Genomic DNA, 24318 nt, shown 5'->3' on the forward strand with positions numbered 1-24318 from the left:
ACGGGCTTAGTTGCTCCACGGCATGTGGGATCTTCCCAGATCAGGGCTCAAACCCGTGACCCCTGCACTGGCAGGTGGATTCTTAACCACTGCACCACTGGGGAAGCCCACTAATGCTTTTTTTTAAGCCAATATACCCAAAATATTATTTCTGATTTGGCTCTAGCGACATTTTTAGTGCTCAATTCTTACATGTGACCAGGGCTACCACATTGGACAGGGTATCTGCAGAATTTGTTTTAGGTAATTATATTCAAGAGATATCTAATAATGTCCTGCTTACTATGGTAGGTAAGCAATAAAATCCTTATCCTCAAGGAATTTAAAATGTAGAAGCAATAAGACACATCCTTAATAAAAGCAGAAGCCAGAATATTATAATTATTATATGAATTCTTAAAGCAATATGTGCATGTTGTTGGAGTTCAGAGGAAGGCAAAATCACTTCTGACTCAGAATTTGGGTATGATGAGCCTTGGGGTATAGGTAGGATTTTTTTTTTTTTAATTGGAGTATAGTTGTTTTACACTGCTGTGTCAGTTTCTGCTGTACAGCAAAGTGAATCAGCCATACGTATACATATATCCCCTCTGTTTTGGATTTCCTTCCCTTTTAAGTCACCATAGAACACTGAGTAGAGTTCCCTGTGCTATACAGTAGGTTCTCAATAGCTATCTACTTTACACATGGTAGTGTATATATGTCAATCCCAATCTCCCAGTTCATCCCACCCCCCCTTCCCCCTTGTTATCCATACATTTGTTGTCTACGTCTGTGTCTCTATTTCTGCTTTGCAAATAAGATCATCTTTACCATTTTTCTAAATTCCACATATATGCGTTAATATATGATATTTGTTTTTCGCTTTCTGACTTATTTCACTCTGTATGACAGTCTCTAGGTCCATCCATGTCTCTGCCAATGACACAATTTTGTTCCTTTTTACAGCTGAGTAATATTTCATCGTATATATGTAACACATCTTCTTTATCCATTCATCTGTTGATGGACATTTAGGTTGCTTCCATGTCCTGACTATTGCATTGGGTTGGCCAAAAAGTTCGTTTGGGTTTTTCCTTAGCATCTTATGGAAAAACCCAAATGAACGTTTTGGCCAACCCATAAATAGTGCTGCAATGAACATTGGAGTGCATGTGTCTTTTTGAATGATGGTTTTCTCAGGGTATGTGCCCGGTAGTGGGATTGCTGGGTCATATGGTAGTTCTATTTTTAGTTGTTTAAGGAACCTCCATACTGTTCTCCATAGTGGCTGTATCAATTTACAGTCCCACCAACAGTGCAAGAGGGTTCCCTTTTCTCCACACCCTCTCCAGGATTTATTGTTTGTAGATTTTTTCATGATGGCCATTCTAACTGGTGTGAGGTAATACCTCATTGTAGTTTTGATTTGCATTTCTCTAATAACTGGTGATGTTGAGCATCTTTTCATGTGTTTGTTGGCCATCTGCATGTGTTCTTTGGAGGTAAATGATATTTCAGGAAGAGGGAATGTTTTTGAAAGCCAGAGGCCAGAGACTGGGGGCTTTCAGGGAATGGCAACTAGATCAGTTTGACTACGGAGGAGCATACATGTAAGATGAAGCTGGAGAAGCAGATTAGTAAAATGCTTTTTAGAGAGAGTCTCTGATTATTACTTTTTCTAAAGAAAAAAAGACACTGGATTTGGTGGCATGATTTACCAGCCATGTGACCTTGGACATGTTACCTCTCCTCTCTGAACCCTATTACTTCCTTACCTACACAATGAGGACAATAATCACCATTATCTCATAGGGTTATTGTGAAGATAAAATGAGCTAATCAGTGCCTGGCACAGAGCAAGTGCTTAGTCCGTGTCCTCTATTATCACCACTATTACTTCTCTAAGATATTCTGAAATGGGAAATTCTTTGAGTAAAACATTCAGTCCTCAATTTGCTTTGTTTTAAAGAGAGTCTGGTAAACCTAGCTTACTTAGTCAATTATCTTTGAGGTAAACAGGACCTGAACGTATGTATTTTGGTCTAGGTTAAATAGGACAACATAATTCAGAAATATTGTACCTATAGAGAATTTAGCTTTTGTTGTTCTTTTATGTGTTATCATCTTCATGGCTGTATGATACAAAACTGAGTTACTTTATTTACCTAACCAATCCCCTATTAGTAGATATTTCAGTTTTTTCCCAGACTTTGCTGTTATAAAATATGCTGCCTTGGGCTTCCCTGGTGGCACAGTGGTTGAGAGTCCGCCTGCCGATGCAGGGGACATGGGTTTGTGTCCCGGTCCGGGAGGATCCCACATGCCGCGGAGCGGCTGGGCCCGTGAGCCATGGCTGCTGAGCCTGTGTGTCCAGAGCCTGTGCTCCGCAACGGGAGAGGCCACAATAGTGAGAGGCCCACGTACCGCAAAAAAAAAAAAATATATATATATATATATGCTGCCTTAAATAGAATACAAGACTTTCTAAAGAGTACTTGTAGGCTGAACTTCTAAATAGTAAGTCTAAGTAAAAAGTTTAAATCTTTTTGATAAACTAAAATTAAATAATTCATTTATTCAGAAAATGTCTGTTGAGCACCCAGTATGTGCTATATGCACTGTTCTAAGCACTTGGGATTCATTGGTGAACAAAATGGACCAAAAAAGGCAAATATTCCAGCCCCTGTAAGTCTTATGTTCTACCCAGGAGAAATAGAAAATGAACAATAAACATTATAAGTAAGTAAATTACATAGTACATAATAAGGTGATAAGTGCTTTGGAAACAATAAAGTGGGATAAGCAGCTGGAGGGGAAGCACAGTAGGTCTCTTTGAAAAGGTAAACTTTTGACCAAGACTTGAAGAAATGAGAAAGTTAGGCCATCTAGAGGAAAGAACACTCATGGGAGAGGGAACAGTATATGTGTGTTTGGTAGGTGCAGAGGACAGCCAGAGCCAATTTGGCTAGGGAGGAGTGAGAAAGGAGGAGAGCACAAGATGAGTTCAGCTAGGTAACTGGAACGCCATATCATAAGGTCTGAGAGGCAATTGTAAGGAGTTTGGCTTTTTCTCTGGGTGGCTCCTATAGGCTCCTGCACAGAGGAATAACTTGATTTGCTTTCTGTTTTTCCCAAATCACTCTGACTGCTGGGTGAAAATAGGCTATGTGGGAATCAGGCTGGAAGCAGGGAGATGGTTAGGAAGCTATTGCAGGCTTCTGTGAAATACTGCCATAAATCGTTTCAAGGTTCCAGGTTCAGAAGAATTACACCACAGGACATTAAACAAATGAACAAATGACACTGAAGAAGCTATGACTGTCATCGTTGAGAAATCATAAAAATGAGAGCAGTATGACTGGTATATATGTTTCTAACTTCAAAACAAACAAAAAAAGCACTTCTGGCGTCTACAAGCCAGTCATTGTCAAAATGTGATTCCTGGGCCAGCATCATCAGCATCCTCTGTGCACTTACTAGAAACGCAGAATTTGGGGCTTCACCCATATCTACAGAATCAGCAACTCTGGGGTGGGGCCTGGCAAGCTGTGTTTTAATAAAAGCCCTACAGGTGATTCTGATGCTAAATTTTGAGGACCACTGCTATAAACTCTAATGGTGAAAACTAGATGGCCTGAAAGATCCTTTTCAATTTTGGGGTACTGAGCTTCCAAGCTCAGTGTTTAACATTTATTTTCATTGTAAAATTAAGTATAGTCCTTGAGAAAAATGATTTGTTTATAAGAAGCATAGACTCATGATTAAGAACAAATAAATCTTTTAAATCATGTATTTAGAGAAATTTAACTTTTATTTATTATATTCTATCTCTTTATAAAAAAGTTAAGTGGTATATTATTTTTTCAAAATCCACATGCACTAGGCAGTTGAAGACAAGGAAAATGGAGAAAGTGTAGATGATAAACCTGTTAAAGATTGTGCATTAATGAAGTTACTGTTTTAGAATGTACATTTAGCTCTGAGCCTCCTGGGCTCAACATTTTTAGAGTAAGGCAGAAATGAATTTAATACAACTCAAAGAAAGAAATCCCAGCTATTCAGTTAACCTAACCTAGACCCCCATTTAGTCTTCTAATGGTCAAATTTGCTCCAGGAGAATCTCTGGAGTACACAGAGAAGTAGATGCATGGTTTTGCTTCCTAGACAAATTTCCAGTTTTTCACTTCACGATATCTTGGTGATTTGACCATGTGAAGTTATTTCCTTGATAAGAGTCTCAAGACTTAAAACCAAATGAGCAGCTGGTAGGATAGGGCTATTACAGACATTGAAGGGCCAACCAGTGATCCCATCCAGATGGAAGGCTGCCCTTTCCCCATGGGGAAACGCTGCCAGGGACCTGCTGGCAAAATCTGTGAGCTACTCAGTGAGCGGCTTTGGATTTGCTTCAACCCTTGCACAAAGAGCTGAGTCCCAGAATTTCACAGCCTAATGCCTGCCAGAAATGGTTTTTATCTGGAAAATTCTGAAGCAGGTACATCACATCAGCATAAAGGAAGATAAAATGGATTGAAAGGAAAGAAAATGGCATAAGTGGCCAAAAGTAGCTAAAGGAGAAACTAAAGAGGCAAAATAATGGTTAAAAACAATGGAGTTGGAGTAAGACAAAAATTAAATATACACTGGACTTTAAAGATATTAAATGATAAATCAATTGTTAGGATAAACTAACACAAAAGGAAATATAAATAAACTTATCTCTACAAAATACATTTGTTGGCATTAGTATTAAAATTATTAATAGTAAAAATAGAAATGAGTTAATAAAATTAAACCAACTTTGTCCAAAGTTCCTCAGCTGGTGACACCTACCCTTTTCAGAGTAAAGCTTCTATTACACTCTTTGAACAAGCACTTCCTCATTTGTGGTATAAAGAACTTCCCCTTAATTTCCAAACTGCTAAAATTCTATTAAGGTAATTTCAAAGGTAGGCTATCCATTTTGGGGGGATCTCCAGGTCCAATACTTGTATTAAATAATCTGAAAGTATAGTTTCTGAATCATCTTATCTCATCACCATCTAAATGGAATTCACTGAGCTTAACTAATTTTAGCCATCAGTAGAAGTCTTATTTGATTAAACCTTGTATGGGTCTTCTGTGAAATTAAATTTAAGACATCTGCTAAGCATGTTACCTAGTGTCCCTTATGATAACAAAACATCCCTCAGTTTAGTTCTCAGAGAAAGTTTGTCTTTTTATACATAGCCTTTAAGAATTGTTTTTGGTTTTGTTTCCTAAAATAAAATCAAATACATGTGACCTAGTGTGCTTCCACTTTTTCTTACCTACTGGGAACAAGAGCGCTAAATGCCAGCCTCAACTGTATAAAGTGACCATCTCATATTCATAGTAATCTCTACTCTTTTCCTTCAGTACAAACTTCTTAACTTGTAATCCATGTGCCATCTCCACCAAATTCATTTAAGGAGCTAGATTAAAATGTAGTTCCCTGGGCCTTGCCCTAGACCAATTTTTCAGAATCTCCAGAGGTTGAACCCAGAAATCTGCAACTTTAACAAGTAGTCCAAATGATTCTTATGCGCACTGAAGTTCAGAACTGATTTAAAGAGTCCTCATTCTCCTCTTAACTCATGTAGTCCAATTTTATCTTACGATTAATCTATAAGCCATGGTCTACTTTGAAAGATGAGTGAGATAGAGATCTTATTAGGACATAATACAACTTACAGTATGAGGCCTAAATTGGAGCTGAAATCACTATTTCCCATGTGTACTTGAGACTGAAAAAATCTCTCGCATTTGGAGCCCAGGCCATGAGATATATTTTCTCTGATCCATGAATCAGTGATTTTCATAAGGGAAGGTTAAAGAAAGAGAACTCAAGCTGGCAAGCTTTCTCAAACTCCACTCTTCTGTTCCTCCTTAATTTCTTAGTTCCTCTTTGATATTCAGCCCTCCTTACCTCACTCCCCTCCTTGTCCTCAGAGAAAAGACTGCAAATACTTTGGAATATCTAAATTGCTATTTTGGTTATTTAACGTCACGCTCATTATATGTCAGGCTGGAGATCACGGTATTTAAAACCCAGTTATTTATGTGCTGTGAAGGGGCGAAGTAGCATTTATTAAGCTGTGGCTGTAAAGTAGAGGGAACTAACATTTATTTAAGGACTATAAATTTATTTAACAATTTAATGGTTCAAGCTCTGATGCACGGATCTGTCTGATGGGTATTATTAATGTAATAATAGCTATAATACTATTATTACTATTATTGCTACTTCTATTACTACTAAAACCTCCAGCTTTTATGAAATACCTACTTTATACCAGCTATTGTACAAGTGACTTTACATGCATGTGTGTGTGCGGGAGATCATTTAATTCTAACAACAACCCTCTTTCACTGTGTATTATAATCTCCATTAACAGATCGGAAACTAAAAATTGGATTGGTTAGGTAACACGTTCAATGTCAAACAGCTAGCAAGTGGCAGAGCCAGGTCTGTGTTGTTACCAAGTGAAAGGTAAGAGAGGAGAGGCAGAGGCCAGATCATAAAGGCACCGGCACACTTTGCTAAAGTGATGATAAGTCACTGAGAACCACTGACAAATTTTAATAAGGGTAAAATGTATGTTTTAGAAAGATCACTCTGATGACAGATTAAAGATTGGTAGCTTAGGAATGAGTTCTCATCTGAAAACAAAGATGGTAGAAGACTGTGCATTAAATAAAAAGGTGACATTTAATGGTTTTTTGTCATAGTAAATTGTAAAAGGAGATTTGTTAGTGAGGATTCAGACCAGTTTGACTCGTAAGCTTTGTATAAGTGAACTGAAATATTTTTTAAAATATCGATTGCTGATTTAAAAATTACATATATTGTCCTTTTAAAAATCCTGGTTTAACTGGGCTTAGCCATTGCTAATGGTTATAGCTGGAAGGAATATGACATCAGATATTATGCCTAGGTTTAACATGCTGTTTTTTTCACCCCTGCTTATCTAAAATTTATTCTTAGAAGCCACTGAATAAAGTTTATTGGTCTTATCTTAGTCAGCCAATCAAATGGGGTTTTAGGTGGAGAGGAAAAGGAGCTGAAAAGGAACTGGAATAATAACCCACAACATCCATGTGGACCACATGCTCCACTGGTCTACCTCTTCGACCTTTCTGGTATTTGAAGAAAAGAAACAAAGGGGAAGTGAAGAGGGGAGAGGAAGGAAGGAAGTAGGAGGTGAAGAACAGGAAGATGCTCTAGAGCTCCAGCCTGGCTTCAGAAGGGGTGATTGAATCAGGGCTGTCAACGACGGATAGTGAGCCCCATGCCCACCCTAGGATACTGACAGTGGCTCCAGGCTCCATCCTTCCTTGAGCACACAAGGGCATGCTTCTCACACGGGTCAAACAATCTGTTTTGTGTCAATCCTGCTTCCTTGATCTAGGACTGTAAGTAAACAAAATACAAAAACCCAGACCTAGAACCAGAGCACTCACATCAATCCAAATGCCAAAGATGCTGGGCTCACTTCACCTGTGTTCTCTTTCTACACAGATCATGGAGCAAGAAAGCTGATGTCAAGCCACATCAGAATTCATCAGGGATGAGATACCTGTCAAGGACTTGCGGTAGAGTGGCTTACTGGAATAAAAAGAATCTCTTGTAAGACTAGTGTAAGAACAAATGAGATAATTCCCAGAAGCGGCCTGGAGCTTTTCCAGAAAAAGGTGCTGTGACTATCTAAGGTACCTAATCTGTTAATGGGTATAAATCTGTGTTTGTGGAAGGTAAACTAAAATCTTTATTAGCTAACAGCGGTAGCAGTTTCAGGACAAAAAGAAGGTAGAGGAGTGATTTCCTGCCTCTTTGCTAGTTTGTTCCTCCAAAGAGAAAAACACTTAGAGACATGGCAGAGATGACCTCAGGGAGTGGAATGACGATAAAGGCTATTGATGTAAGAAAGAGAAACTAACCCAGCTTTTTATTTATTTTTCTTTCAAAAGAGACATTCATCCTGTGTATTACCTAGGACTGTATTTACTTGAATTTTATTATATTTATGTGGTAATTGGTTCCATAGTTCACCTCTCTGTATAGGATACAGGACAACAAAACATGTGGTCAGAAGTTGATTATAAGCTGGCTTCTGGACTGGCCAAATTTTTGAACCTATTGAGGAGTGTTTATTTATTTGGTGTATCAGCTGCAATTAACTAAAAAAGCTCTCTAAAATTATCTAAGTCAAGAAGGATGTTTATTGAACATAACAAGCAGTGCACAGGTTGTTTGGGTCCAAGAGCTGAGTGATCCATCAAGAGACCAGGGGTAGATCTGTCTCTGTGACCTGCCACCCAAAGTCTGTCAGCTTTGCCCTCACAATGGCATCCATTCTGGTTGTAAGTGCCTACAGTAGTGCCATGTATCATACCCTGATGCTAAGGTCCAGGGGACAGAGAATTCTGTCTCCTCCTCGGTCTCTTTCTTTTGAGTGAAGAAATCTTTTACAAACACCCACTTGGCAGACTTCCCCTCATCTTTTATTAGCCAGAATTGCACCAAGTGCCTAATCCTTAACCAATGATTGGCAAGGGGCTTGGAGGAGGTGTCAAAGTGGAATGGTCACTGGGGAGATGAACACAAAATCTGCTTCAGTTTGCAAACATACAGTAGAAAAACTCAGGAGCTGATGAAACCAATGATGCTGATATATCTATTACAACGTTGGCTTAATTGTTGTTATTAGTGAGCAGTTGTCTCTCTAAGCTTATAGCTGTCTGATAAAGATAAAGTCACAGGGAACTTCATCTCCTAGAAGATGATTATTATTTCCAAGACAAAAATTGTTCTGAAGACAGAGATGACTTGTGCTTTCACACTCAGCTATTTTTTTCAGAGGCATGACATTAGAGAAAGGCAAAAATAGTTTTTTTTATTAAACAGTTAGTAAATCAATAATTGTATTTGTGTATAGACAATCATGTGTTAAGCTAACAGGAAAGGAACAATGGTAGAGAAAGCCTACATTTCATTTGTATTTGGCCATGGCATAGTGATATCCATACTACAGTTACTTTCTCAGTAGGTTTGTCCAAACCAATAGTAATACTGAATTCCTTGACATCACACTAAGAACAAGAGGTACATTACACAGAAGAAGAAGCTAGCCTAAGCATTTAATTTACCTTTAAATAATTCCAAAATGCTTAACATACATGTAAGCAGGTATCTATTAGATGGTGGTTTTATTAATTCATTCCTGCTTGTTTTGTATTCTACTTTAAAACAAAGGTGAGGACTATATTGCTATATTTCTTAGGCTGCACCACCCTGTTCCTAACATGGGGCTCTATACATAATAACCTCCTAATAAGGTAGCAGACTCATCCTAATTTCCATTTCTGAAAACATGAACTAAAATTCTTCTCATTTTGCAGGCTTGGGGCCCAGCTTTTCCTAAACTATCTGGGTTCAAATCCTGACTCCTTATTACTTTTGTAACTTGAACAAGTTATCTAACCTACCTGCACCTAGGTCTTTTGATCTGTAAAATGGGAATAATAATAATAGTACTAATCTCATAAGATTAAAATGACAATTAAATGAGTTAGTGTGGGGCTTCCCTGGTGGCGCAGTGGTTGAGAGTCCACCTGCCAATGCAGGGGACACGGGTTCGTGCCCCGGTCCGGGAAGATCCCACATGCAGCGGAGCGGCTGGGCCCGTGGGCCATGGCCGCTGAGCCTGCGCATCCGGAGCCTGTGCTCCACGACGGGAGAGGCAGCAGCAGTGAGAGGCCCGCGTACCACACCAAAAAAAAAAAAAAAGAAAAAAGAAAAAAAAATGAGTTAGTGTGCATAAATTAAATGACAGAGTGTCTGAGACATAGTAATCATTCAACAGATGTTTATCTATTAGTATTATTTAATCCTCAAAGCCACCTGGTTCGGTAGGCACACCAACAAAGTATTATTTCAAAACTCTTTTAAAACATGGAAAATAATATTTTATTCTGCCTTGGCGAGTGTCCAGTGTTTATTATTATAATGTGCTGAATGCTGTGTGTATGCCTTTGATAAAATATGCTCTTGGTCACACATGCTACCTGAGGATATATAGCAAATACTAGACAATCATTAGCCCTAAATGAAAATTCCTTTGGAAAAAATTAATAACTTTCTTTAGTAGGACAGTAGTTAATTGGTCCACTTTGTCTTCTAGATTATACCCTTCCTATAATAGTCTCTTGTTGATACCAAGAAAACATAGACAGCATCCTTTCCTTAGTAATGGACCCAGTCTTTCCCTGACAACTCCCTCCCTTGTCATCAAGAACATGAAAATACATTTGGATGTTTATTTTTCCCCCTGATCTCTCAAGTTGCATGACACAGAGCAACTTTCTATCCTTGAAGATGGCAAACTTACTGCCTCTGACATAATTTTCTTTTCATGGGAACAGACCAGAATTAATTGATTTTGTCTGTAACATAATTATAAAAATCCCTACAGAGAGAGAGACTATTGATACTAACAGGCTATAAACCAATACAATTCAACATACTGTCTTCTGTTCTGGAAAATCAGGCAAGACGAGAATTCACGGGCTAAATGACTAATGGAAAAAATACTTTGTCTTTGCCGCAATAATGCCACTGCATATCCCAAATATTTACTGTGCCACTTTTCTTAGATTCTGATTCATTAACAATTATTAGTTTTGTATTCATTTCATTTGTTGGTTTCATATAGCAGCTTATGTTAGTATCATAGCATACAGCAGCTTATGTTAGTATCATAGCATACAGATATGTGAGCCTGGAAAACTGAACTGAGGTATACGAATCAATTTTTCTGTAGTTATTAATATACAGCTTAGATCTTTAATATCAAATCCCACAATAGTAAGATTCAAGATAAAAAAATGTCAACAACAGTAGGAAAAATCCATAAAGAACAGACTGTGTGGAAAATGTGTTGCCTCAGAGCAACAATTTGTGTTTGTCAATAGACACTTCAGTGAAGATTACTTTGCTTCTCTGTGCCTGTTCCTCATTTATTTTAAAGGCAGGAAGTTCGACTAATGGTCAAATCTAATGCATGCCTTTTAATTAGCATCTTGGAAATTCCTCTTTTGGCATCCATATAACTCTTCTAATTCCATTGTCTAATATCCTCTGTGTTCCCTCTCCTTAAAATTGGTAGTCACAAGAGTCCTGCTCTTCATCTTCCGATTTTTTCCTAAATAATGTACTGCATATTCTTCAGTTTCAACTGGTGACTGCTTAATCAACATTTTCCCCGCCCAGGCAGCTTTCTTGAGTCTCAGACCCATATTTTAATTACACATCCAGTTGTCTCACAGGCATCTGAAACTAAATAAAACTCAAGCATAATTCATTATTGTGCCCTATAAACCTTCTCCATGTCTCCGTTGGGTTAAATCTGTGGCTTAAACCAGAAATCTGGAAATGAACTTAACCCCATAACTCTTCTTCACCCTATCAAATCATCACAAAATCTTATTGGTCTTCTCTTCCTAATGGTGCCTTGAGTACAGTCCTCGGGTCATGGTTTGTTTTCTCTCTAACTTATTGACTGCCTACTATTTTCCAGGCACCTGCTCACCTTTAGATGCATTTTCTCATTTAAAGGTCACATTAACTCTATGAAGTATGTGCTATCATTGCTATCATTATCTTCACTATGTAGATTGGGAACCTGAAGATTATAAAGGATAAAAAAAATTATCCAAGGTCACACTGCTAGAATGTAGCAGAGCCAGGACTTGAATGCAGTCCTAATTGCCAAGTCCATGCCCTTAAATAATAAAGCTATAGTCAAATTCTCTTGCCCTCTACTTTAGACCACTGGTGTCCATCTGCTTCCTTTTAAGGAAGCTGTTCTCAAAGGGTGGTTTGCAGACAATGCGGTATTCCTGAGTCCCTTTCAGAGGGGCTCTGAGGTAGAAACTATTTTCTTAACAATACCAAGGTGTCATTTGCCTTTTCTTCGCCGTTCTGACATTTGCATTGACAGTGCTATAGTCAGGGGGTAAAACTGCTAATGCCTGAGTGGGAATCAAGGCAGTGGCGTCATACTGAAGGAGGAGTCCTTCGTTTCTTCACCACCAAACACTTTCAGTAAGAAAAAAAATACCAGTTCACATAAGAACATCTTTGATGAAGCAGTAAATATTATTAACTTTATTAAATCTTGACCCTAAAGAACACATATTTTTAATATTCTGTATGACGATAGGGAAAGAATACATAAAGCATTCCTTCTGCATACTGAGCACCATGGTTGTCTCAAGGAAAAGCACTTGTGTGATTGTGTCAGGAGCTGAATACCACTTTTTTTTTCATGGAACCCCATTTTCACTTGAAAGAAAGAACTGACAAACTATGTTATTCAAACTTGGGTATCTGGCAGATATTTTCTCAAAAATGAACAAAGGAAAAACTTGTCATTTCAGGGAAAGCAAATGACAGCATTTGTTGCCAATGTTAAAATTGGAGTTTTCAAGTGGAAATTGGAATTTTGGAAAACTTTTATCTGACACTGGGAGCTTGACAGTCTCCCAATACATTATGACTTTTCTCAAGAGATCAATGGTGATATTAACAAATGTGATTTTTGAATGTTATATAATAAAATTTGTCAAAACTTGAAAAATCTGCATAATAATGTGCTGATATTTCCCAAATGATCCCTGCATGATGGTACAAAATCCATCCAAAGGGCAAGATCAATCAAAAGTTCACTGATATGGTTTCTGATTCCACATTGAAACTAATTTAAGGGAGTACCATTTGTAGAGTTTTGGTATTTATCAAAGAATAATAATCCCAATTGTCTGATAAAGAAATTAAAATATTCCCTATTTTCCAGTTACATATATGTGAGAGGATTTTCTCCTTTCTTTAAAAAAAATTTATTTTATTTTAAAATTTTATTTATTTTTGGCTGTGTTGGGTCTTCGTTGCTGCCCACAGGCTTCCTCTAGTTGCAGCGAGCAGGGGCTACTTTTTGATGCAGTGCACGGGCTTCTCATTGTGGTGGTTCCCTTGTTGCAGAGCACAGGACCTAGAATGCAAGGGCTTCAGTAGTTGCGGTGCATGGGCTCAGTAGTTGTGGCTCACAGGCTCTAGAGCACAGGCTCAGTAGTTGTGGCACATGGGCTTAGTTGCTCCACAGCATGTGGGATCTATCTGGCCCAGGGATCAAACCCGTGTCCCCTGCATTGGCAGGCGGATTCTTTGTGTGTGTGTGTGTGTGTGTGTGTGTGTGTGTGTGTGTGTGTGTGTGTGTTTCTTGAGTTTTATTTATCATAGAAACAAGCAGTGGGAGTCAATACTCCAGGTAATTTCTAAAATGCCATGAACTTAATTTTATACTCTGCAACTTTTTGCTTTGTATATATGAGCTCTTAAGAATAACTGCATTGGGCTTCCCTGGTGGTGCAATGGTTAAGGATCCACCTGCCAACGCAGAGGACATGGGTCTGAGCCATGGTCCGGGAAGATCCTACATGCTGTGGAGCAACTAAACCCATGTGCCACAACTACTGAGCCTGCGCTCTACAGCCCTCAAGCCACAACTATGGAAGCCCGTATGCCACAACTACTGAAGCCTGTGCACCTAGAGCCTGTGCTCCGCAACAAGAGAAGCCACCGCAATGAGAAGCCCTCACACCATAACGAAGAGTAGCCCCCACTCACTGCAACTAGAGAAAGCCCGTACACAGCAACGGAAGACCCAACGCAGCCAATAAATAAATTAATTAATTAATTTAAAAATCTGTTTTTAAAAAAGAATAAAAATTTTAAAAAAAAGAATAACTGCATTTAGCTGAATACAACATAAAGGTAACAGTTTAAAATATCAAATTCTTAACTTCAAGATTGTTCTTGATTTTGAATTCCCATTTTCTAGCAAGAAATATTTAAATAGTTCTCAATCTAAGATTTAAAGAACAAAGAAATGTATCAACTGCAATTATCTGAAACAGAGCTGAACAGTAGAAGAAAAACAAGAACAAAATTACAAAATAACAAAAACCAAACCACTGGAAGCCCAGGTTTGGCAGGCGGATTCTTAACCACTGTGCCACCAGGGAAGTCCCGGGAGGATTTTCATCTTGTACTTGAATCAAAACAACAAATCTCAACAGATGGAACCCTGAAGAGGATGTGAGAATCTCGGTGTATTTCATTAAGCCAGACAGGAAAGGGATTTGCCCAAATGTAAAACAAGTTCATTCTTCTACTCAATTCTTTTCCTTTGGGATAATAAGTTATTTTCATTAAAAATCTGTTTTATATGTAAACATACAAGGGCTTGTTATTAAGTTAATTAAAGCATGTTTTTTAATTTTCTATTTTAATTCTTAATACAGTAAACATGGATAGATAAGCCTCCCCTTAAACAAAAGCTCTTTGAGGTCTTCTATAATTTTAGGAGTACTAAGGAATCCTGAAACCAAAATGTGTGAAAACCATTGCTCTCGGATCACTCCCTATCTGTCTGCCTTTCATACCGCCACCATCTTTCCAACCTTCCAAATGATCATGCCACTCCCCACCCACAGCTGACCTTAGTGTGCTGAATGAGGCCTTTGGTGATCTATATCCTGCCTAAATTTCCATTCCTTTCTCTTTCCACTCCCTTTTGGGCAGGTTGGTCTCCACCCATAATGAACTGCTTATAGTTCCTCCCAAACAATCCATGCTCTCTGTTATTTCTGGGTCCATATACATGCTGCCTCCCTGCCTACCAAGTAGGTCTCTACTGATATGTCTTCCTACCAACCCTCCCCCAACTACCACCACAACAACTAGTTGGTCAAACCCAACCTGTCTACAAAACCCACCCCAATATCACTTCTTCAGGAAAACTTGCCTGAACCATACCTCTCTGGGCAGAATAAATTGCTCCCTTTTATGGACCTCAGACAATAAGCAGTTACATATAATTGCATTATAATTATTAGTATAGAAATCTGTCTCTCTCAATGGACTGTCAGTTCCTTAAGGGCAGGGACTATGGGTACCTAGTCCAAGCACAGTGTTGATACATAGTAGTCCCTCAATTAATATATCCTAAATAAATGATCCTAAGGTTCCTTCCAGGCTTGACATTCTGTCGTCCACCCCTACAATAGGATATTTTGAACCACAGTCTTTCTTGATTAACAGAAGGATGTATTTGTTTTACTCACACACATTAACACACAAAAACACTTTAGTTTTTAATCAAAGAGATCATCTCCTCAGTCTTTTATCTTTTTTGTCCTTGCAAGGACAGTTCTGGAGAAAATTTGGTATGTTAAATTTGATGTGTTTTAATAAATTATAATGCACAGATATTCATTAATAATATATATTCCACACCAAGGCATCAGTAGGAATTAATTTTCTAAAGTCTGGCCCTAATAGGAATATAAAATTATGTAAGAGCTCTGTATAATAAGCTCACAAAGAACAAGAAAGAAGAGGAAAAAAATTAAAATAGAACTGCCAAAGAACTATGAGAGGTTTCTAAACAGCAATGCTGTAGATGAAGCCCCGAGAAACTCTTGTTCACTATAATCTTTAATGTCTCAGCCTATCCAAATATTGAACAAACCCTAGTTCCCCTTGCAGACAAAAATCTGAGAGTCTAGAACTGGCCTGTCTTCTCAGGATTTAGAGACAGCAGCATGGGAATTTCAGAGACTTCTTTACTTCCTTTTGACCAAGACTCAAATTTTTTATTCTAGCCCTTGATAAGTGAACAGGAAGGTAAAGGATTATTTATTTTTAAATAAATTTCCATGATTTGTGATGGTTCCTTGTTCCATGTCATCCCAGAGAAATCAGTCATCTGTAAAGATTACTGAAAGATTTCTACATGTTTAAACTAATTTCATTTTAAAACTTAGGAACCAGGAGACTCCAATTAAATAATTATAATTATTTCTTTATGGCAAAGTGTTGCCTCATACATGATAAGGTACTTCGATGACACTGAGGTTGAGGAAGGTTAAATGACAAACAGTAACAGACTCAATACTAATCTAGATCTCTGATACCAATTGCTGCATGGTTTTCATTCCATTGTCAGTAAAGAAACCAAAATCAGTGCAACTAAATGCTCAAATACAAAAGTAACCTTTCTTCTCCCTTAAGAAAGCAACCACGTTCCACAGAAATTTTTAAAGAAAGTTTTCTCATGCTGTGTCATTTTCATTTAGCAATGGGGAAGAACCTTATCCATTTAATTCATGACAGGTGATGAGACACAGGTAGATTACACATCCCTGGGTATTTAAGGTTTGCAGTTAAGCACAAACTCTTTCCACACTGAAAAGTATAAAAGCTGTGATTATTCCACAGCAGCCTAGAGTTTGGAGTGACTATGTCACCATTGAAATGACATAAAATGGCTGAAACTATTAATTCTACTTTGTGCTGTCTACCATGAATTTAGAAGGCACAAAATAGATGATTGATTGATTTTTAAGTAAAACAGAATAACTGTTCCCAAACCTTCTGATTTATATACCGGTTGATGGAGTATAAAAAAAGAGCCTTGTCCCACCACAAATCAGAAGTTCATTTTCAGAACTAGTAGCAAAAATGGCACAATTTTTTGACAAGTCTGATAATTTATAACTTATCTAGAATATACCTTCATAATAGCAGGAAATATAATAACAATGTCATATTATGAGTATGAATTCTATGAAAAGACACAGGTATTAAAATATGTTTTGTTACTGGAACAGACCAGGGAACCAGTAACTCAGATATACACTCAAAAAACATATAATAACTTATATCATTTTTCTTATGTTACTATAAGATCTAGAGTTTCTGCTTCTCTGGAAGGTCAGTATATCCATGCAATCAACTGCCAAGAATTAGAAGGCCATTTAGGGATAAACTACCATGGAGACTAGAATAAGGGCAGAGACGGGTGGGTGGTTGCAGATAGGGAAAATGTCACAGATGACTTGGATGATTATTTTGATGCCAAGGTTGTAGATCATTCTACAAGATGACTGGTGTACTCATTGTATTTTTGTTATTTTTTCTATTTTCTATCTTGATTTTTATAATGAGATTCTTGGCACAGTGCAAAATAATGTAACTGTTAACTTATGTTTCAAAATTTATGTAGCTGATTTCCTGTATTTTTGACAGCTCTGTCACATTTCCAGCAGATAGAATGTTTTCCCTTCCCTGGGAAATTGAACATGTCCACTCCACATGTCTGCCTTACCTCCATTCCTCTCCCAGCCAGGTGGTAGGCATGAATGAAGGTGCCCCTGTACTCTGCAATTCCCAGCCCATTCCTGAACCTCCACAGTCAGTTGTAGTTCCAGCAAGTTAAGACCTTATTTAAAGAAGAGTGGCTTGAATTGTGAGGATGCTTGAAACCACAACAGAGGAAATGGCTGGAGGAACTGAAGATAATTAGATTATGATAGTTGACACTAGTACAGTGCTTGCTAATTCCAGAAAATAGTCTAAACATTTAATGTAAATTAATTCATTTATTCCTTACAATAACCTGGGAGGTCAGTTTTCATGTTATCCCCATTTTATAGATGAAGACTGAAGCACCGAGAGGTTACATTTTTAAAGTCATGCAGCTCATCAGTGGCAGAGCCAGGGTTTAGAACAGAAGAAGTCTAGCTCCATAGTCCATGCTTTTACCACACTACACCGAATGGAAGATTCAGGAAAAAGATGAAAATTGTCTTGGAATACTTAAAGAGCAGCAGACTGGGAAAGGAAGTAAATATATTCTGCATTGCTTCAGAAGATACCTCAGAAAGATCCAAGGTGAAAAGCTAAACGGAAACAGTTTTGACTTCTCTGTCCCTGCTGACAGTCAGACCTTGTCTGGACAACCAGTGGTCAATGATGCTGATAATCAGAAGAGTGGCTGGGTTAGGCAAAACTTCTTTTCCTATCCTGAGATTTTATGAGTCAGGGATATACCACTGCATTGTCACCAGGATTTCTTTCTTTGGAAAGTTAGTAAGATGTGATAAAAGGAGGAATGAGAGAAATAATGGGTCCTTGAGTAATTTTATTGACAAGCATTCTTGGCATTACTCTTTACCAAACATATACTATACTTTGGTGCAAAGGTATCAGAACAGACTTTTGAAGGACATATAAAGTTGGCGTATTGAAAATTAGACTGAATGATGCTTCTAAGTTAAAATTTGTAGTGCAGCATGAAAAGCACTACTTAAAGTTTATACTTAAAAAAAATTACTAGAAGAAACACTAAATGACATCTTGGTTGATTTTCTTAATCCCTCTCGTTCATTTGGTTTCCTATCTCTCATGCATTTTTTAAAAATTGTAGGATATTCTTATGCAAGAAGCTAAACGTAATTAAATGTGCAGGATGAAAAGATGGCACAGGCACTTCCGGTACCCCCAGGACCTGAAAGCTTCCGCCTTTTTACTAGAGAATCTCTTGCTGCTATCGAAAAACGTGCTGCAGAAGAGAAAGCCAAGAAACCCAAGAGAGAACAAAACAACGATGACGAGAACAAACCAAAGCCAAACAGTGACTTGGAAGCTGGAAAGAACCTTCCATTTATTTACGGAGACATCCCTCCAGGGATGGTGTCAGAGCCACTGGAGGACCTGGACCCGTACTATATCAATAAGAAAGTGAGTGTTGATTTTATCCTTCCAATAAGTCTTTAATTTAACTCAACTTTAATATACTTTGCTGGGGCTCATATATATACCACACCATAATTTTTCTACTGTTAAAGGTTTTATACTTTTTATTTCCACTTATTTTTAAGCACAATATAATAAGCAGAAACATTTATAAGAAATGAAGTCAAGATCTGGCCACAGTGAAGAGATATAAAGAGATGAACAATTTGTACAATTTCATAGTAATTGATACTGTCAAACTTAAAACTGACATCAACAAAGCAAAATATCTGTTATTGCCGACATATTTAAGCACACGGTAGACAACAGAACAGTAGCTATGTGAAAGAAGAGTTATGGGGTACATATAACTATTTTTTAGTTCTTATTTGGCTTGAGGTTTCTTCACAATAGATTTGTGTTCTAGGGAGCAATAAATAAGCTTTTACTTAGCATCCTCCTATAGGAAGATATACAGTGAGAAGCATGTTCACCCAAGGATACATGTTTTTGGTCCACTAACCTGGAATATGATTGGGAGCTTCTCTTAACCTTAATTTGTCACAGGCTAGATTCTATAACACTTACATATTGTTAAAAAATCACTCCAAGAAAAAAATGTCAAGAACAGAAGGCAACCCCCCCAAAACCTCATTTTTCCATCCATATATGATTTAAATCAACAGCTATGACTGTGCCTTGCTAATACTATAATAATCACATAATTCTGTCAGAATTAGCTAGTTTTTGATGTTAAACCAGCTGTACAGTATTTTATAGGAAATATAAAAAACGGATGATAGATTTTATGCTTTCTAATTGGGTATTTTGACATCTTACAACCACAATTTATATTTCACGTTCACAAGCATAAAAACAGGCCCATGTAGAAACTAAAGATAAATTAATATCACCATGAGCCACTCGCTTACAGATTAAAGGAGATATTGAGCACTTTTACTAGCCAAAGCCAGCCCTTTTATAAGGAATGGCGAAAGAAATTGCATTCTTTAAGCAGCATACAATTTATAAGATCAAAAATGGTTAAAGGAACTGACAACCATTCAGACATGGAACTAGCCCTATTGCTCTAAAGGACTGCTTCTCATACTTACATGTACATACACATCACCAGAGGATCTTGTTAAAATACAGATTCTGATTCCATCGATCTGGGGTGGGGTCACGGATCCTGCGTTTCTAACAAGCCCTCGAGTGAGACTCATGCTGCTAGTACATGGGCCATGCTTCGAGTAGCAAGCTTTAAAATGTTTTATTTAAAGTTACAGAACAAAGTTAAATAAACAGGTCCTTTCTTCTTCCTTTTAAACTAGCTTCATGAAAGGTGGCAGATAATAAATATTCATATAGTTCTAAAAATAATTTATTCCAGTACTTTACCATAGAATTGATAAAGAAAATTTTGAAATTTAGTTACTGTATTATAACACATGATGATGCTAGTGAGGCATTCCCCAAGAAACTAGAAGAAAATTCTCCTCTGAAAATTATTGATTCAAACTATATATTTGCAAAGATACCTTCAAGAGACAGGGGCATGACTGATACTCTGACATGATTAAAAGTATTTGCTACTTAAAGAAAGGAAGTGTTCTTAAGAAAGGGAACTGGTAAAATTAAGGTGGAAAAAGGAGAATAATAGAGACAAACATTAGCATTTTCCCAGGGAGACAGATCTTTAGTAGTAGCCCTGAAAGCATATTCCTCCCAGAAAGTCACTTCATTGTAAAGGGGCTACACTGTACTACCTAATCAAGATGTCATCAAACATATGTTTTATTTAACTAAGTCAGCTTATTTGGACTCCACCCTCAGCAAAGAATATCTTATAATTTGTTCTCCCATAGATCTGCTTAAAGAAAAGAATGTGCTGGTTGTGCTATGGCAATTATTTCAGCCCATGTGACAGTGATATAACTGGTTGTATATAAGTAGATTGGCATTCTGATTTTATATCAGGCTTTAAAGCTTGGTTAATGTGAGTTTGCTGCTGAGAAACAGAATTATTCTCTGTGTGCTGACAAAGTCAGTTTTTATTGCCTTCCTGTCTGACAGCAAGACTTGAACCCTGATTTATTCATAATGGCCATGACCCATCTTGAGAGACATCTAGACTGTTTACTGTTGTCTGCACAGCTTTCCTTTATGAAGTGTCCATAAAGATAAAGATTGAGGTGCTATTGAAGAAAAAGGTAGTTTGTGGTTCTTAGGATAGAAGGAGCTAATATAGGAAGTTAATGGAGAAGTTCTGGAATTTAAAATACGGTATAGAGCTTGTTAATTATATGAAATAATGCAGGAGAAAGGCATTTTAAAATTGTAAAGCATTATGTAACTTTGCTTCCATCAGTTAATGATACAGTTTACATACCTAATTTAATCATATGAGCAACATCACAGTGTATTTTAATGGCATTCAAATTGAACAGATAAAACTTAAGAATAGTGACAGTAATAATAATAGCTAACATTTGTTATGCTCATACTTTGTCAGGTACTGTTTGAGTGCTTTAACTGGTATAACTTATTTAATATTCAAAGAACCAGTGAGGCAGGTACTATGTTAACCTCATTTTATAGATGGGAAGGTGAAGCCCAGAGAGGTTAAGTAACTTGACCAAAGTCACATTCCATAAGTGGTGGATTAGGATTCGAACCCAGGCAGTCAGGCTCCAGAACCAGAGCTCTTAACCACTAAGCAAAACTACATATGGTGTTTATTAATATAAGAAAAGAAAGTTTTTTTAAAAATTGGTTTTATAATTTTGAATTCTCTGATGTATGCGGTTCTACTCAGAGAACTTATTCTTGCCTCAAGTAGTAAAAATTTTAGTGAACCTGTAAAATGTGCATTTACCTGGAAAAAAGAAGCAGGCAGAATTCCAGAGTAGACAATAACCAGTTTAACATACTTCCGGATATAACATTCATCATCTTAGTAGCAATAAGTAGTACTATTTTTTTAAGTCACATCAATACTTATCATTTCTTAGAGGACTGATTTTGGAATTGACACTATTTCTCTCTCTTCTATTTACGTGTCATTCTGTCAATTTTCAGTTTAGATATATCTCTCAATAACATAAGAGCCCCAAATTTCAAATGCCTTTCTTGAAATTTTTTCACTATACAGGACATTAACGTTTTATTCTTAATTTCTCAGAACTCAGAGTTTTCTTTGTGTTAGGGGCTGTTCTCCAGAAATAAACTGGTATTGTGTTCTTAAGGTCTGCTTTTTCCAGAATCAGTAAATTCACCGAAGATGCCCTTGGCATGTCGTTTTTAATCCCATTAGTACTACAAAGGCCAATCTTGTGGGAAGAGAAGAGGATTCCATGTTTTAAGGGACAGTTCATTCCTGTTCACTCTATTTTTGGAGATTTTTTCAAAATAAAATCCTCTCAATGTTACAAGTGGTTTTTTCAGGGATATTGTTTCAAAAAAGCATGAGTAAATGCACCTTAAACTATGGTAAACTTTACATGTTACTGCTGTCATTGAATGTTTAAATGGATCTAGATTGTTTGGCTATAATATTACATGATTTAACCCTGTGAATTCAAAAAATCCTTTAATGCATTTGTGCTTCAAGGGCACTCTTCCCAATGTCCACTGTCCCTTGTGGATAATCTCAGTGCTAGTAAAGAACAGTTTATTTGCCCTTGTCATAGAATTGTTCAAATTTACAGAGTACAGTTCATGGAAAATGGTTGGTGAGGTCCATTGTCTTGAATACGAAAGGCCAATGTGCAGAGAAGTTGTTTTCTCTACCCTTTATACTTACAATATAAATATTTTATATTTATAAAATATAAATATTATACTCACAATATATCTATTCAAACAGAGCATGTTGTCAGTGAACATGAATGTATGGGATATAGCCCTTACTTAAAGGATAAAAACATATTATTAAGTAACTGGTTATATAGAATAGATGTCTTAAAGGTAAATGGCATCTTAAAGATAAACCCACATTTATTTAAAACAAGTGTTTATTTGCAAACCAGGCTATTAAATACTGTGGAAAAAATGGAGAAAAAGTAGTGAACAGGCTCTTTATGTTCAATGATTTATAACAACTTCTAAGCTAGTCCTCAGTGGAATGAACTCTACATGTAAATTGCTACTTGACTCTAATTACAAGCAACATGCCAATGTGCGTATATTAATGTACTAAGACTTACTGGAAAAGGGAAACAATTAGGGAGTGATCAGAAGGCAGTGTGATTTATCTGGAAAGACATGGTGGAGGAGATGATCTTGATAGCTGAGGACATTCCCAGAGAGTAGGAAGTTTCAATCCTTGGCTGCATATTAGAATCACGTGAGGAAATTTTTTAACATACCATTGTTTGTGCCCATCTTCCAGAAATTGATTCAATTGTTCTCGCGTGGATCCCATATACTGGCGATTTTAAAATCACCCCAGGAAATTCTAACATGTGGACAGGACTAAGAACCTTTGATATAATAGTGGGTCATTGTAGGTGGGACCTTATTGTCAGGTCTGTTATGGACCTGAAACAGGAGGAAGTTTGCATTACATGACCTTTCAGGTGCCTCCCTCCTCTAGGATTCTATGACACTCATTTTCAGAATCAGAGGGAGAAGTTGACAGTGAGTGGAACTGGCAAGTGAATTGAATTGGCTGGAACAGAGATGCTTTGGTGGGAAAAAAATAAAAGATGATCCTAGAGAGACCTACTAGGTAATCACTGGGTAGTACAGCTTAAATGGTAAATTGAAGATTATAGCTTTCAGGGAATGCCCTTTGAAATGATGTAGTTCAGCCTAACTCTTAATGCAGCTGTTCCTTCTCAGTATTACCAGCAGATCTATAGAATGAGCAAAAACAGTTTATTCAGCCTGTTTGAACATTTTAAAGTAGGACAACTACCAGAGGGAAAATAGCCTTCATAAACTTTGGAGTTAAAAGACTTGATGCAATTAAAATATTTATAAAAGATTATTTTAATAGCAGTATGTACAGAATAATCTGAAAAGTTACCAAAACTGGAGACAGATGGTAAGGCTTAGATAGACGTAGAGTCCATAAAGTTACCTTACATCTTGGTAAAAATTTTGTGTAGGATCATCAATTTGTATCAGGAAGTTGATACCTGAGAGACAGATTAGATAATAGTATATCATATCTTTATTTGTAGCTATATGTTAATTTAAGGGAGAAACATCTAACATGTTTATAGTTATGATATACAAACTGGCTTAAACAAGTTCAAACAAATCAGGTAAAAAGTTTTTTTATGTGTATAAGCTCTTCAAATAAGCCACATGTCTAATCTAGTGATTTTTTTCTCATATTTTCTTTTTCAGACTTTTATAGTGTTGAATAAAGGGAAGGCAATTTTCCGATTCAGTGCCACCTCTGCCTTGTATATTTTAACTCCGCTAAACCCTGTTAGGAAAATTGCTATTAAGATTTTGGTACATTCATATCCTTTTCATGTGAATTGTCTAAATGCTGTTTCTAGTAGTTGATTTTACAAAAAATGTCATTCTTTTTAAAATATATATATAAAATTTCTTTGGGATTAATGGTAACATTGTTGTTTAATCTGTTTTACTCATGATTTTCTGCTATTTATAACAAGATTATTGTAGAATGACTATTATGATTCTAGAAGTAAAAACGC

The 24318-nt window shown here is 37.0% G+C and overlaps 1 protein-coding gene across 8 annotated transcripts in view; it reads left to right on the plus strand.

Annotated features, from left to right (window-relative positions):
* The window catches only part of LOC101316873 (sodium channel protein type 3 subunit alpha), a 110178-nt gene that overhangs the window by 11943 nt on the left and 73917 nt on the right, over nt 1-24318 (plus strand). For 6 of the 8 annotated variants that reach the window (XM_073807623.1, XM_073807628.1, XM_073807622.1 and 3 more), the window contains exons 2-4: nt 7523-7713; nt 18333-18646; nt 23999-24116. In XM_073807623.1, the coding sequence (XP_073663724.1) occupies nt 18383-18646; nt 23999-24116 (382 nt within the window). In that variant the 5' untranslated portion in view covers nt 7523-7713; nt 18333-18382. Of the gene's footprint in view, nt 1-7522; nt 7714-18332; nt 18647-23998; nt 24117-24318 lie in introns of those variants that run through there. The other 2 variants (XM_073807624.1, XM_033860065.2) reach the window with 2 other exon arrangements.

This window comes from Tursiops truncatus, chromosome 7, assembly GCF_011762595.2.
Source record: "Tursiops truncatus isolate mTurTru1 chromosome 7, mTurTru1.mat.Y, whole genome shotgun sequence".
Taxonomy (NCBI): domain Eukaryota; kingdom Metazoa; phylum Chordata; class Mammalia; order Artiodactyla; family Delphinidae; genus Tursiops; species Tursiops truncatus.